Consider the following 14,398-nt stretch of genomic DNA (forward strand, 5'->3'; position numbering starts at 1 on the left):
CCTTGCTGTTTTGGTCGATTTTTGGACATTCAATTTTGTGATGTTTTTGGCCGTTTTTGCAAAATCCAATGCTATGGCGTGTTTCTGCACGCTATTTTATGTCATTTAAAGTAGTTTTCAGCAGTTTTTTGGATGGGTCATATTTTGACATTTTTGCCATACTATATAGCCTTGCTCTTTTGGTCGATTTTTTAACATGCAATTTTGTTATGTTTTTGGCTGCTTTTGCAAAATCCTTTGCTATGGCGTGTTTCGGCACGCTATTTTATGATGTTTAAAATAGTTTTTAGCAGTTTTTTGGACGGGTCATATTTTGACATTTTGCCATACTATAGCCTTGCTCTTTTGGTCGATTTTCGGACATTCAATTTTGTTATATTTTTGGCCGTTTTTGCAAAATCCGATGCTATGGCATGATTCTACATGCTATTTTATGTGGTTTAAAGTAGTTTTCAGCAGTTTTTTGGACGGGTCATATTTTGACATTTTTGCCATACTATAGCCTTGCTGTTTTGGTCGATTTTTGGACATGCATTTTTGTTATGTTTATGGGCATTTCTGCAAAATCCTTTGCTATGGTGTGTTTCGGCACGCTATTTAAAGTGGATTAAATTAGTTTTCAGCAGTTTTTTGGATGGGTCATATTTTGCCATTTTGCCATACTATAGCCTTGCTTTTTTTGGTCAACTTTTGGACATGCAATTTTGTTACGTTTTTGGCTGCTTTTGCAAAATCCTTTGCTATGGCGTGTTTCGGCACGCTATTTTATGATGTTTAAAATAGTTTTTAGCAGTTTTTTGGACGGGTCATATTTTGACTTTTTCGCCTTGCTCTTTTGTTAAATTTTTGGACATTCAATTTTGTTACCTTTTTGGCTGTTTTTGAGAAATCCGATGCTATGGCATGATTCAGCACGCTATTTTATGTGGTTTAAAGTAGTTTTCAGCAGTTTTTTGGATGGGTCATATTTTGACATTTTTGCCATACTATAGCCTTGCTTTTTTGGTCGATTTTTGGACATGCAATTTTGTTATGTTTTTGGGCGTTTCTACAAAATCCTTTGCTATGGCGTGTTTTGGCATGCTATTTAAAGTGGATTAAAGTAGTTTTCAGCAGTTTTTTGGACGGGTCATATTTTGACATTTTTGCCATACTATAGCCTTGCTTTTTTGGTCGATTTTTTAACATGCAATTTTGAGATGTTTTTGGCTGTTTTTGCAAAATCCGATGCTATGGCATGATTCTGCACGCTATTTAAAGTGGATTAAAGTAGTTTTCAGCAGTTTTTTGGACGGGTCATATTTTGACATTTTGCCATACTATAGCCTTGCTCTTTTGGTCGAATTTTGGACATTCAATTTTGTTATATTTTTGGCCGTTTTTTCAAAATCTGATGCTATGGCATGATTCTGCACGCTATTTTATGTGGTTTAAAGTAGTTTTTAGCAGTTTTTTGGACAGGTCATATTTTGACATTTTTGCCATACTATAGCCTTGCTGTTTTGGTCGATTTTTGGACATTCAATTTTGTTGTATTTTTGGCCGTTTTTGCAAAATCCGATGCTATGGCATGTTTTGGCATGCTATTTAATGTGGATTAAAGTAGTTTTTAGCAGTTTTTTGGACAGGTCTTATTTTGACATTTTTGCCATACTATAGCCTTGCTTTTTTGGTCGATTTTTGGATATGCAATTTTTTTTATGTTTTTGGCCCTTTCTGCAAAATATTTTGCTATGGCGTGTTTCGGTATGTGATTTAATGTAGTTTAAAGTAGTTTTCAGCGGTTTTTTAGACGGGTGATATCTTGACATTTTTGCCGTAATTTAGCCTAGCTTTTTTGGTCGATTATTTGGTGTTTTGGAACGTTTTTTTTTTAACATCCTAAGCTAAGTTATTTCTTGGCACACGATTTAATGGTGTTTTGAGGGGTTTTCAGATGTTTCTAGGACATGTCTCATTTTGACATCTTGGGCCATATCATAGCTTTCTCATTTTTTCAACATGCTATGGTGTTATGGTGTTTTGGGCCATTTCTTTTAACATCATATGCTATGGCGTGTCTTGCCACACTATTTCATGCTGTTTTAAGGTCATTTTGGGACATGTCATATTTTGACATTTTTGGCCACACTTTAGTATTGCATTTTCTTTCATTTGTTTTACTTGCTACATTATGGTGTTTTGGGGCGTCTGCAACATTCCATGACACTGCAATTTTTTGTCAACATACTCTACTATGTCGTGTTTGATGATGCTAGGATGACAAAAAAAACATGTCTATTTTTACATTTTTGGACAACATAGTATACTTTGACATTTTTGGATGAACATACTATACTATTGGTTTTTGGAAATTTTTTGTTGAAATACTATACTATGACATTTTTGATGATCATCGCATAAGATATTGCAGTATAATCTTTTTGGTTACTGTTGGATGACATAGGGCACTGACATTTTTGATGATTTTTTGGTGACATACTTGGTGACATACATATTTTTTTTATAATTTTCAGACATATTAGAGTATGCCATTTGGACTATTCTACATGTTAATACTAGGTTTGGCACAGAGAGAGAGTCAGATGAGTCCTCACCTTTACTTTTTGTTGGTGGTGGTATATCTGCCAGGCGATATGAACATGCATGGCACACCACTTCCCTGGTTTCTACGAAAACAAGACAAAAACACGATGTCAACTTTACTTTTTAAAAAGCAACGGTAAATTGTGTGGTGTGTGTCCAGATCTTTAAATCTGTAATTTACAATAAATTGAAAGCTTTGGAATATCCACACTGATGTTTCATAATATGGTGCTTAATATTCTACTAGGCGATTACACTCAGTGCACACATAGTGCTATCATGTCAATGCATATCAAACCTAATTAATCACATATTAAAGATATGGTAAATGATAGGGCATCTTGTAACTGTGATTTGAATGGTCGTTTCAAATAGGAAAGACTGTCAAGCAATTCATGTCAGTGTTTAAAGTCTGTCAATAGCATTTCCACATGCAGAGGCTGTACTGTCCAAACTGGGGCTTTGTTTTGGTACAAACTGGTACACTCCACCTCCAAGTGCAGAACTCATTTAATCAAAGGCACTATCTACTCTATTAGCAAAAACCCTTAAAGGCATCATAGTTATTATTGTATGTGCACGTGTGTGTGTGCGAGCATGCGTGTGTGTCTACGAGAGACTGAGACGCTGGAGGGAGCGAGCACTCACCCTGAGAACAGGCCGAAATGGATCCGTTAGCTACGGGAGGGAGATGGAATAAAAGGGGTTGAGTTATTTTGCTGTCAATCAAATCACTTCTAATTAGTCTCTGTGTGTGGCATTCATTATGACCCAAATTAAAATGTTAAAATGTTCCCTTTAAAATGAAGCTTTTCAGGTGTAATTAACACATGGGTTCCTTCTGTGTGACCCTCTGCATACTAAGGAGGACAGCAGCTGAGAGGAGAGCAGACTGCTCTGTCAATAAACCTCTATCAGATTACTCAAAGACTTAAATAACATAAAAAGTGGATCTAAAGATGCTCAACACATGGCTCCCGGACCAAAGAATCCTAGAAACGTCCTAAAATCCTACAAATATCCTACAATCATGCAAAAACCCTGGGAACATCCTAAAATCCTAGACACGTTCTAAAATCCTAGAAATGTCCTGAAATCCTACAAATGTGCTAAATCGTAGAAACATCTTAAAATCCTAGAAATGTCCCCAAATCCTTGACATGTCCAGAAATCCTAGAAACATCCTAAAATCCTAAAAACATGTTGGAGCTGTTGCCACTGCCCCCTCACCTCCTGTCATTTTGCAAAATTGTCCCCCAAGCAAACCAAGTTGAGTATCTCTGCTCTACACTGCGAGTGTTGTCTGTTAGTGTCTGCTTACCCTGGGGTCCTTCTGTAAGAACGTATGTGGGACGCCTCCAGGTCTTGAGGACACATCGAGTGGATTCGAGGTCTAGAGAGCATCAGATACAGATAAAAACAAAATTCTCTGTAAATAACTTTTAGTTTGTCCGTCTGTGTGTGAGAGAAGGTGGGTGTATCGTGGTGGTGTCCCTGTGTGTTTTACCTTGGGCTGAAAGGCGCCCTGCAGCGAGCCGAAGGGCCCGGTCGGGGGTATGACGGGTGGAAGGCCAGACATGGCCGGTGGGTAGGAGTGGAACAGCTGAGGAGAGAAAAGAGGAAGGGGAGGTGTGAGGATGGTTCGCTCTGTAGGGGAGATGCAGCACAACAGCCTCATAATTCGGTGGAGATGGAACAAACATGTTATGGGGACGGATAAAGCACAACAGTCAGATCATGAGTTGGTGTCTATGGGACTGCCCTCCGATGATTCTCACATACTTCTCCAACAGAAAATGTGTTGTGGCTGTTGATGGCCTTACTTCCTCTCAAGCATCAGCGATGCTCTGTTTTTTATTTTATCATTATTTCCTCCCTTTGGGACAAAGGCTGGTAGTGATAACTTTTTAAATGACTTTGCCACGTAACTGCCTGGACTTCCTTCCTGTTTATCCTGTGGGTTCCCATTTTCCATGAGCACCAGACAAAAGATTTTGACTTATATTTCGTCATATTTCATACCTGAAATTTCACTGGGGTATAGGGTTTATGACAGTGTAAGTGTAAGCCTCAGACTGCCAGTGTGCAACTTACTTTCAGCCTTTCAGACTAATGAATACACAGTAGAAACCCACAAAATGTTAAGAAAAGTTATATTCACACACCTATTTTCCTTATTACACAGAGAAATACAACTGTACACTATTACGGTATATCCGGGTATTTCAAAACTCCAAAATTATGTTTTTCAATACCAGAGCTCAGTCTCTGATCTCTACTGGTAGATCAGGTAGCTGATTCTGAAAAACACGAGGACATCTAGTGGTGGAGGGATAAGTTACAGGACTGTAAAGAGCCAGCGGCCAGCAGAGAGAGACCGTGGGTAAAAACGGCATGTTTTTTACATTTAACTTGGTTAATCAAGGTTTTTTTTTATTATTTGCCAAACTGGAGCTGGTTATTATTAGAACAGTGAACTTACTAGGTACGTATATTACTAAAAAGAGTAACCAGGTCAGTTTGGGTGAGTTTTATTTTGTTGAATTTGAATGTCAGTCTTCCATGGCTGAGAGACAGTTGAATTCAAAACGTGCACAGTTGCATTTCTCTGTATAACAAAGGAAATAAGTGTGAGAATATTACTTTTCTTAACATTTTGTGGGTTTTTGTTGTGTATTTATTATTCTGAAAAAGCTTAAAGTAAGGAGCCCACTCCCCGTCCGGCATTCACTTAACTTTCCTTAATTTTTTTTTACCTGTTTCCCATGTCACCTGTTCTTTTATTTGCGGACTGTAAATTTGTATTTGATTGTTTTCTGCTGTCTTTCATGTGCTTTGGCATGTAAAGTGCTTTGTAACGGTTGTTCTGAAAGGTGCTGCGTAAATAAAGTTTTTATCATTAATAGAATTTTAACTTTTTTCAGAAATTGCATAGATGGGGAAAGTTAAATGATTGCCTACATGTTTCACAAACAGCAAGTTTATTAAATATTCTCTGCTTATTCCCGCTGGATTTAAATAAGGGAAAACACTCCTTTGATGTTAAAAAGTGGAATGTTGTAATACAAGAAAAACACACGTAAACTAAACAAGTGCTCAAGGCCTCCACAGAACTATCCCGCTGAGAAACATATGTAATCAACCGCTCACTATAATTGCTCTTGTCAATCATATTAGCCTCAGTTAATAAGAAGCAGAAAACATTTTGCATGTTTCTGAACTTGCATTCTTGCACTGCTTTTATCGTGGATGGTGCAACAGAATTATTTAAATTTGGGCCATTTGGATACGTTAGAAGAAGAGGGGGCGGGTGTGGGGGGGTGCTGTGAGGTTTTAAATACAACTCCAGTTTCCTTGGACATCACATTTTAAGACATCAGTGTGTTTTAGAGAAAGAAAAAGGCTTCGGGGTATTTGCTGCAGCCAAGAAATACTAAAAATGAAGCACTTAAAAACTAGCAGCATTCTGCAACATCTCTTTGACCCAGGGACTGACTACAAATACATGATTTTCTTGATATTAAAATCTTCCTTACAGCTTCCTCACACTTGTACGGGCACACACAGCAGGTGTCTGGAAGCTTCAGCAAACATGGTGCAGAGCAACAGTGGGCCAGTATTTCAAATAAGTCCCCTTTAGTGAGTAATAATCATGAGCAAGCCACTGCTGTTAGCAGACAAATACAAATGAAGAACAGTAAGCAAGACAAAGATATAGTATTCCTCTGGCAGTAAGACAGCCTGCATTGTAATGCAGCTACAGCCTCTTTCTGTATTAATTTCTATGCACAACAATTTTACCATGACATGCACGCACAATAAATCTTGTGCCCAGAGATGTAAGAATCCTGTGCTGTTTCATTAATCACATTTGCAGGGGCTCGAGGGTGAAATGGTACAGCTAGGGATGCTTACAGTATCCATTAAGAAGCGGATGAGCGATTGCATGGAAATCATACATCTAGCACGCACACACACACACACACACACAAAGCTATAACACCAACTCGCATGGGCTGAAATGGCATAATGGGCAAGCAACACTGCTCTGCAGGCAGATAGCACGCAGTCGGGAAACTCACACTGTGTCTGTAGAAGGGGTCAACTTTTGTTGGATATTTTTCAAACTGTAGGAGAAATGAAACAGAGCTAAGTTCAAGGATGCAGAAAAAAACACAAGCATACTGTAACAGGGTGGACAATGGCCTCTATCAGGAGCCCTTTTACACTGCCAGTTCAAGGCGGGAATATTGCACCGTTCTGCTGCCTCACTGTTTTGGATAAAACCTGCTGCTGAGGGATAAAAAGTAACTCATGATGAGGCAAAGAATGATTTTTTTTAAAAGGACACACACAAACAAGAAAATAAAAACAAAAAAGTCCCATCCCAGCACTGAAACAATGTCTATGTAAAAGGGCCAACTGGCAGGACAGAATTAAGGACGAGACAGGTGTGACGTTTTGATGGCATGTTATTCTTGCGCCCCAACGTGGCAGATTTAAAAGGCATTATGATCAATTAGCAGCTAACTCGAAGAAAAAACCAAAACAGTGATCGTAAATCTCCGAAAATTGGGAATACAGTGAAATTCATGGGCTCCTTACTCTACAAGCACAGGACAAGATCAACTGCCATATAAAAGTGACGGTAAATGATTGTTATTGATATGCAGATTGTTATTGTTTATAAAGTGCAGCTGACGTGTTTGTGTTACACTAGAGGTCAGCGCTGTTGTGTTGACCTCTAGTGTAACGAATTTTTGAGATGGAGCATTGTTTGTGTTACACACGGGTCATGAACAAGGGAAAACCTTGCACATGTATTTCCAAAGTTTCATCTGAGAGGGGCGAGCAGAACGCAACTTAGAAACATCTGTTTGCCTGATGAAGGTCGAGTACCAAAATGTTGCATTAAAATAATTTTTGCGAGTAACACACTGAGTAGGAGTTTTCCTCTAAGTTGTACACAGTGGTCATGGAAATGAAATTATACGTCCTCGCAAAGTAATGAAAAGAAAGTAAACTTTTGTCCATGAAAAGTGTGGGAACCCCGTCTTTAGCTTTGATGCCAGATTGCTAACTGAAGTTTGGTTCTTTGTAAATATACAAAAATGAAGGACTTCGTAGCGGCCCTATAGCACAATCTCTGTGTACAAAGGGCTTGGGTCACTTCAGGCCAACACAAAATGCATCACAACGTGTATTTAGAGCTAAAAACATGCTTACAGATCGGCACTATGATTCAAGATCCAAAATGTCAACTTAGATTCAAAGTTCAACCACTTCCCAAACCAGACTGTTTTCATCCTCCCCTTTCCGTGATCATCTGAAGACCTTTTAAACTAGCGTGGGTTCTGTCTCTCATTTGGTCTCCTTTTAGTGGTGCAACTCAGGCTCAAGGCGAACATTTCCCCAGTCAAGACTAAACACTGCAGCCATAAAGAGCCTTTTTATGGCCTCATTAGCTGTCAGAGGCCTCGCCATGCTGCCTTTGAGGTATCATCAGAGCCAAGCGAACCCTCTGTGGGCCAGGCAGTTAAGAATGTATGTGTGTGTGTGTGTGTGTGTGAGAGAGAGAGAGAGTTTTAGGTCCAGCCACCCGTTGCCTGTGGTCTCCCCCAACAAACAGCGGGGCTCTTAAACACGAGGCATTTGCCAGTAATGAAAACCCCCAAACGGGACCAAATGATGTCATTAAATTCAGAATGAATTAAGTGTATTATGTTCTGAAGGCTGGCTCTGAAGTTAACATGCTTTGGGCGAGTTATTGCCAATTTAGAAAATAACGGCGACTCCAGTCTGGAGTCCCGGAGTATGCCAGAGAAAACACTAGAAAGGCTTTCTGGGAGAAGAAAGGCGTGATTGTAGCACGGACAGACACACATGGTCATCAATGAAAGGACGCCGCAGAAAACCCACAAGTCCCCACAGCGTGCTGCTCACACACATGTCTAACTGTGTAAAATCCTCACTCTGGTAACCACAAGGTGAAAACACTCAGCGCCAAGCCCGCCCACTCCTCTACACATGTAAAACTCATTACCAAAAGACATAAAAACTTTTTTTCCACCACTCCACCCTTCCCAACCCAATACAGGTGTGTTCTACTTATCCTCACATTTCTGGCAGGGGTACGCACCATGGGCGGTGCTGGGGTGGGCATGATGGCGTGGGGGAAGGGCGTGAAGGTGTGCTGGTGGGTGTGCTGGTGGGTGTGTTGGTGCTGATGCTGGTGCTGGTGCTGATGCTGGTGCTGGTGGAACTCTGTACGCAGGTAGGGCGGCGGGCCCAGCGAGGCACCACGGTCGGCGCTCTGGGAGGCCAGGAAACGGGTGTTGAGCTCCTGACGCAGAAGGTCTTGCTCTGGAGAAACAAAAGAGAAAGACAAGGGAGGATTAGGACAGTGGCGCCCCCAGAAATTTTACATAGGGGTGGCCAAAACTGACGGTCAGAACTGAATTTCAGGAATTATAATATTATAATGTTATTATTTTTCTAATGTGCATACACTTATGCCAGTACAGTTTACATTGTAAATTCCACAACAATCAGTTTTAATCCTTTAAAACTTGAGCAAATTGTTGTGACTTAGTTCAAAAACATAGAAAAAAGGCAACAAGCAATATAACAAGAAATGGCCCAAAAAATAGCAAAAAAAATAGTAAAAAAGTTACAAAACAATTACCTGAAAGAAGCACAAACAAAAAATTTACTTAAAAAGTATTTTTAAATAAAGTATTGACTTTATGTTTTATTATATTTTTTTCTATATAACGTAATTTTAAATATAACATTATTATAAATATAATTAATTTTTTGTTTTTACAATTTTTGTAACATGTTGGACAATGGACTTGTTGAAAATATATGAGTATTAAGTGTGTAGTGCTGAGAGTGAGCGGCGAGTTTATCAGATGCTAAACTCTCAGTCTAATAAAAACATGGATAAACTTGTCTTTGAAATGCCACGATCATATAAACATGAGCAAAATAGCCGTGACATGTTAGTCTTTCTGGCTGAATCGGCTACCCGGCCCGCAGTTGTGTCAAAGACTGTTTCCAGGTTGATATGCGTTTCCCCTATCCAAATCTGAACTAAATCCTTGTATTTTAATGGTTTGATACTTACAGCATTTATCACTCTATAGTTTTATTAAGAACCCAAGTGTGTTTTAATCATTACAGCACTTATTTTTACTTGAAGCACTCATACAATACCATTTAAAATTAGTTAAATTTTTATTTACCTTTTTCTTTATATTTGTTATATTTTTATTAATCCGTCTTCTAATCGTTCTGATTTTTTATTACATAATCTTTTATTATTTATACAGTCATTTTAACACTAAACCTTTGATCAATGCACCCAAACAGTGGTGAACCACAGGATTTACATAACCAATTCTTCCTGTCCCTCCAGAGCATGTGGACCAAGACTTTTAAAATTTTATTTTGTAAAAAAAAAAACAACAACAAACAATCATATAGGTACTTTCTTTGAAATTTTAATCGGGAAAACGTTAAGTACTAAGTACTCACCTAGTCATCCCAGACATAACCATTGAGGGGGCGCTGCACTTTACTACATTACTCGAGGGAGGAACACACTGCGACTCAACACTGGCGGTTACTGCTAACGGAGGTGGCTTTGTGCTCACGTTAGCTGCTGTTAGCTGCTAAACCAGAGGTCTGAGTGTGTACTCGGAGTGTAACCACAGACTGTATACAATGATTTATGATATTTATATACAATCTGTGGTGTAACTACAGACTGAGTGAGCTTTGGCTTAGCTGCTAACGGGGGTCTGTAGTCTCGGAGCGGCTTGGGGTCTTGTATGTTACCATGTTGCTAACTTAGCTGCTAAATAGTCTGTAGCTGTTAGCATTGAGGCGGCTCGTGCATTAGCGTAGTGTTGTTTTTTCATACACCACTCTCTCGTTATCGCTTACTTCACAGCGTAACCACAGTGGCTGTATTATTAGAGGATATTTTCTTTCTAATCCGTTACTGGCGTTACTAACCTAACTGACGGGTTAGCGTTAGCTTCGCACAGCTGCCTTCCGGTATGTTTGTACCGTAATGTTTTGGTTTGGAGGAGGGAGGAGCCACAGGAGGCGCAGACAGTCACGTGTGCTGCCTTCAGGCTCCCTCGTTGAGCGCAGTGACACCGAGAACATCACATTCAACACAGTGTCAGCTGTATATTTCATTTTTCTAAACATAATAGGATAATTCAAGGTATCGGTCTTTTGTTAATGCGTACCGAACCGAAAGTCTCGTACCGAACGGTTAAATACAATTTCGTGGCCGAGCGATGTTGAATTTATGGCCATGGTCCAAATCATTTTTTTGATTCAAAATAAAAATGTTATTTACAGTGGGAATTGTTTTTGCTGATTTCCTGCAAACTTAAAACCCGTAGCCTTCAATAGGGCGTCCCTGGGGGGCACTCAGAGTTCCTGCAGGTGGGCCGCCAAATTGTTTTTTGTTAATTAACTGGGTTTTTTTTGGTTATGTCTGACAATACACATTAATATAAATACAACATTTTACATAGTGTCCCAGGAATTATGTTTTTCAGGAGGCCAACGCAGAAATTAACTTTGCCCTGGTTCCCATGGGATCTATCTATCTCATCTATTTAATTTTAAATCAATGCAGAAAGTAATCTGTGTGGTGAACCAACATTTATGACACTTACACATTTTGTTCACCAAGATAATCTTCATAAAGGAATTACACCTTTAGGATTTTTGAAGCCTTAATGCAATCGCCAGTAGCAAAGAGCTAAAGTTAGGCTATAAACGAACTACACTACGGTTGTGTCACGGCATTAAGGCTGTAAAGCCGTGTTCAGCGCGGTTCAGCTTTATGACGTTCTGTAGTCTCATTTAGCCACTTGTTAATAAACGTCTTCTTTAAGACACATAAAAGCTCAAAGTTAGTGAGTGGGATGTTTACTGACAAATTTTATGTCGTATAAAAAACATGAACATCTCTTCAGCTTGTGTTAACCACAGACCTTATTTCAGACTTCTAACCAAAAACACGTTCAAAAAACCTATTGACTTAAAAAACGAGGGAACCGGAGGTGCTGAAATGCTAATTCATTTCCGGGTTTTAGAACTCATACCGGGCACTTTATGGGTGCCCTTGATTGTCTAGTCTCAAGATACCAATATCGTCACACTAGCTGAAACAATGAATGCGCCACAGCCTCTTAAAGACAATAAGGTCAGCTTCAAATGATTTCCTTCAGGAGGGGACAGAAACCTAGAACACATTAAAGGTCACCATTGTGTAAGGTTTTCTCCCAGAGACCTCCATATGGTTTGAATTTTGTAGTGGGATTTGTTTCTAAATTAAACTTTGTCTAGACTGCCTTTAAATTAAATCCTGAAAGAAGAAAAAAAAAAACATAATTACACTTGTTATTATATGTCTCTAATTAAGAGGTTTTCTAGTTAATTTAATTACAGTGAAATTAAAGTATTCCTCAATTTGCTGGGAGCCCCTCAGAGACGCCTGGAGGGCCCAATGTGAGAGCATGTCTTCAAATAAGGGAAGCCACGTCACCAAAAAAAAAAAAAAACCAAAACATAAAGGAAATGGCTGCGATTATCAGCATGTCATTTTAAATTTCAACGCGGCTCGAGATGATTAGAGCTGTCTGACTGCTGGAACTGTCAAATACTGTGATTTGATACACTGCAGCCCCTCGGAGACAACATCTGCTGTTCTAATAACCTCCGCACAGCCTGTGGAGAAAGAATGGATTTCAAGTAATCGCTGGCTTTTCTTCTAAATTCAACAAAACACGCCTTGAGAGATTATATCTCCTCCTGAGTAACCTTATCCTCCCTATTCCGCAGTGACTCGCTACAAGATTTTCTGCATTCGTTTCAAGCTTTATTGGGTCGGCGGAGTGGGGGTGGAATTTTCTCTTCATAAAAATTTCATTAGTATCTTTTGAGCGAAATCCAGCTCGCTCCGTTCCGTATTGACTCAATTGATTTCCCGCACATGAACGCTATTCCAGGTGAAAATGGAAGTTCTGGGAACACTGCTGAAGGTGAGCCTCCCCTCTGCACACGCTGACCCTGACATTTACCTCGACAGCGCTGCGTGGAGATGTGCACCGGGTCTGTAATCGCTTCTGAAATGTGGCCTGACTCGCCCGTGGATATTACTGGTGTGTGTTGAGAGTCGATCAATCACAGCATGACAGAAAGAGTGTGAACTTGAACTGTCCACACGACTATAAACACACAAAACCCCGGGCACGGAGTACATGTGGATTATTTTGGACTCGGCTGCTTGTTTCTTTAAATAATTACAGGGGTAATGCACTGTCTGTCCATCTGTCTTTGCATCTCAAGCGCTTTCAATTTAAACGCTCTGAAATGATACTTCTCATGTGTCTCTGCAGCCTGACGCAACAACTGGCAGACGTCCGTGTACAGGTGTGAAACTGGCCGTCTGGTGACCTGGTGCAGCGAAAACAGCTTTGAGCTCAGCCTCTTAAAGAAGTATTTCACAGATATAAAGAGAGTCCTCGCATAAAATTAGGTTGTCTGTGCAGAAGAGAGATGCAAACACCTTTGACGTTGGTGCTACATGACCAGAGACAACAGAGAAAGAGGACACTTTTGAACAAGAGGTAGAAAACCTACAACTACCAAAATCTCTGGTATGATAATGAGAAAAAAAGTCATGAAAAGAGATGTAAATCTATGAGAAAAAAGTTGCAACATTACAAGATTAAACTCGGAAATTTATGAGAAAGAAAAAATATTCTGGGATTAAACTCGTAATTTCATGAGAAATAAAATCACAGATTAAGACCGAAGAGTCGGATAAAAAAATAATTTTTAAAATCTACTAATTTCTTGTAATTTGCAGAACATTTTTCCCAAGTTGCTCATTTTTTCCCCCTTTTTTTGAAAGAAATCAAAGAGCTAAGCAAATTGATTTTATTTCTGTCAAAGGCAATGAGTAATGAAAGAAGGAAAGACCCAAAAAATAAGTAAAAAGTACAAGAAAATTAGTTTATAAAAAAAAAAGACACACACAAAAATGAACAAATAAGCAAAAAAAAATTAGATGGAGAAGTGCTTTCAAAATGATAACAATTTTGTAAAAGTCATGTTATGTATGTTAAGAATGACAGGAAGAGTGATGTAGCTCCAGATTTCACAAATTTTGTAATTTAAACATGCAATCCTCTGCCACTTCACTTGGGGGCGCTGTGCGGATGTCTGCCTGTGAGGTTTACCTGAGTAGGCACTCCCAGCAGCGGGATGTCCGGGTACTGGCAGGGTGCTAGACGTAAGTGGTGGTGGTGGAGGCAAGGCCGCTGGAGGAGCGAACATATTGGGGTGATGTGGGTGCGGCGAGGACTGCAAGGCAGGGGGGAAGCTGTGGGGGGTGCTCTGGTTCGCCGCCAAGGGCAGCGGGAAGGTGGAGGCTGCTGCTGCTGCCGCAGGAGGAGGCGGGTGTGGGGGAGGTGCAGAGAGGGAGCAGGGGGCCCGTGGGGCTTGGTGCCTGGGGTGCTGCTCCTGCTGCTGCTGTAAAGAGAGAGAAAAAAAAGATGGAGGAAGCAGCTAGGTTAAGCCAGGCGTGATCAGTCAGAATTAACACTTGTTCCTCCACATCCCCTCGTCTCCATCTGCTCCGGCGTTCAATTCCCAGCACAGTGTTTTCACACCTCAACTGTCCTCCATTTATAAACGCCTCCCTGCCTCTCCCTTGTGCTTCACAGAATCCAGGGCAAACATGATCCGCGAAAAAACACCACATTCACAACACCCT

At 40.0% G+C, this 14,398-nt stretch overlaps 1 protein-coding gene across 1 annotated transcript in view; it reads right to left on the reverse strand.

Annotated features, from left to right (window-relative positions):
- Positions 1-14,398, reverse strand: part of auts2a (activator of transcription and developmental regulator AUTS2 a) — a gene marked incomplete at its 5' end in the record, with an annotated part of 66,966 nt that overhangs the window by 20,100 nt on the left and 32,468 nt on the right. The window contains 8 exon segments of the mRNA XM_042499535.1: positions 2,598-2,669; positions 3,235-3,264; positions 3,908-3,979; positions 4,094-4,189; positions 6,669-6,713; positions 8,705-8,949; positions 13,863-14,088; positions 14,091-14,151. Coding sequence (XP_042355469.1) covers positions 2,598-2,669; positions 3,235-3,264; positions 3,908-3,979; positions 4,094-4,189; positions 6,669-6,713; positions 8,705-8,949; positions 13,863-14,088; positions 14,091-14,151 — 847 coding nt within the window.

Source organism: Plectropomus leopardus, chromosome 13 (assembly GCF_008729295.1).
Source record: "Plectropomus leopardus isolate mb chromosome 13, YSFRI_Pleo_2.0, whole genome shotgun sequence".
Lineage (NCBI taxonomy): Eukaryota > Metazoa > Chordata > Actinopteri > Perciformes > Serranidae > Plectropomus > Plectropomus leopardus.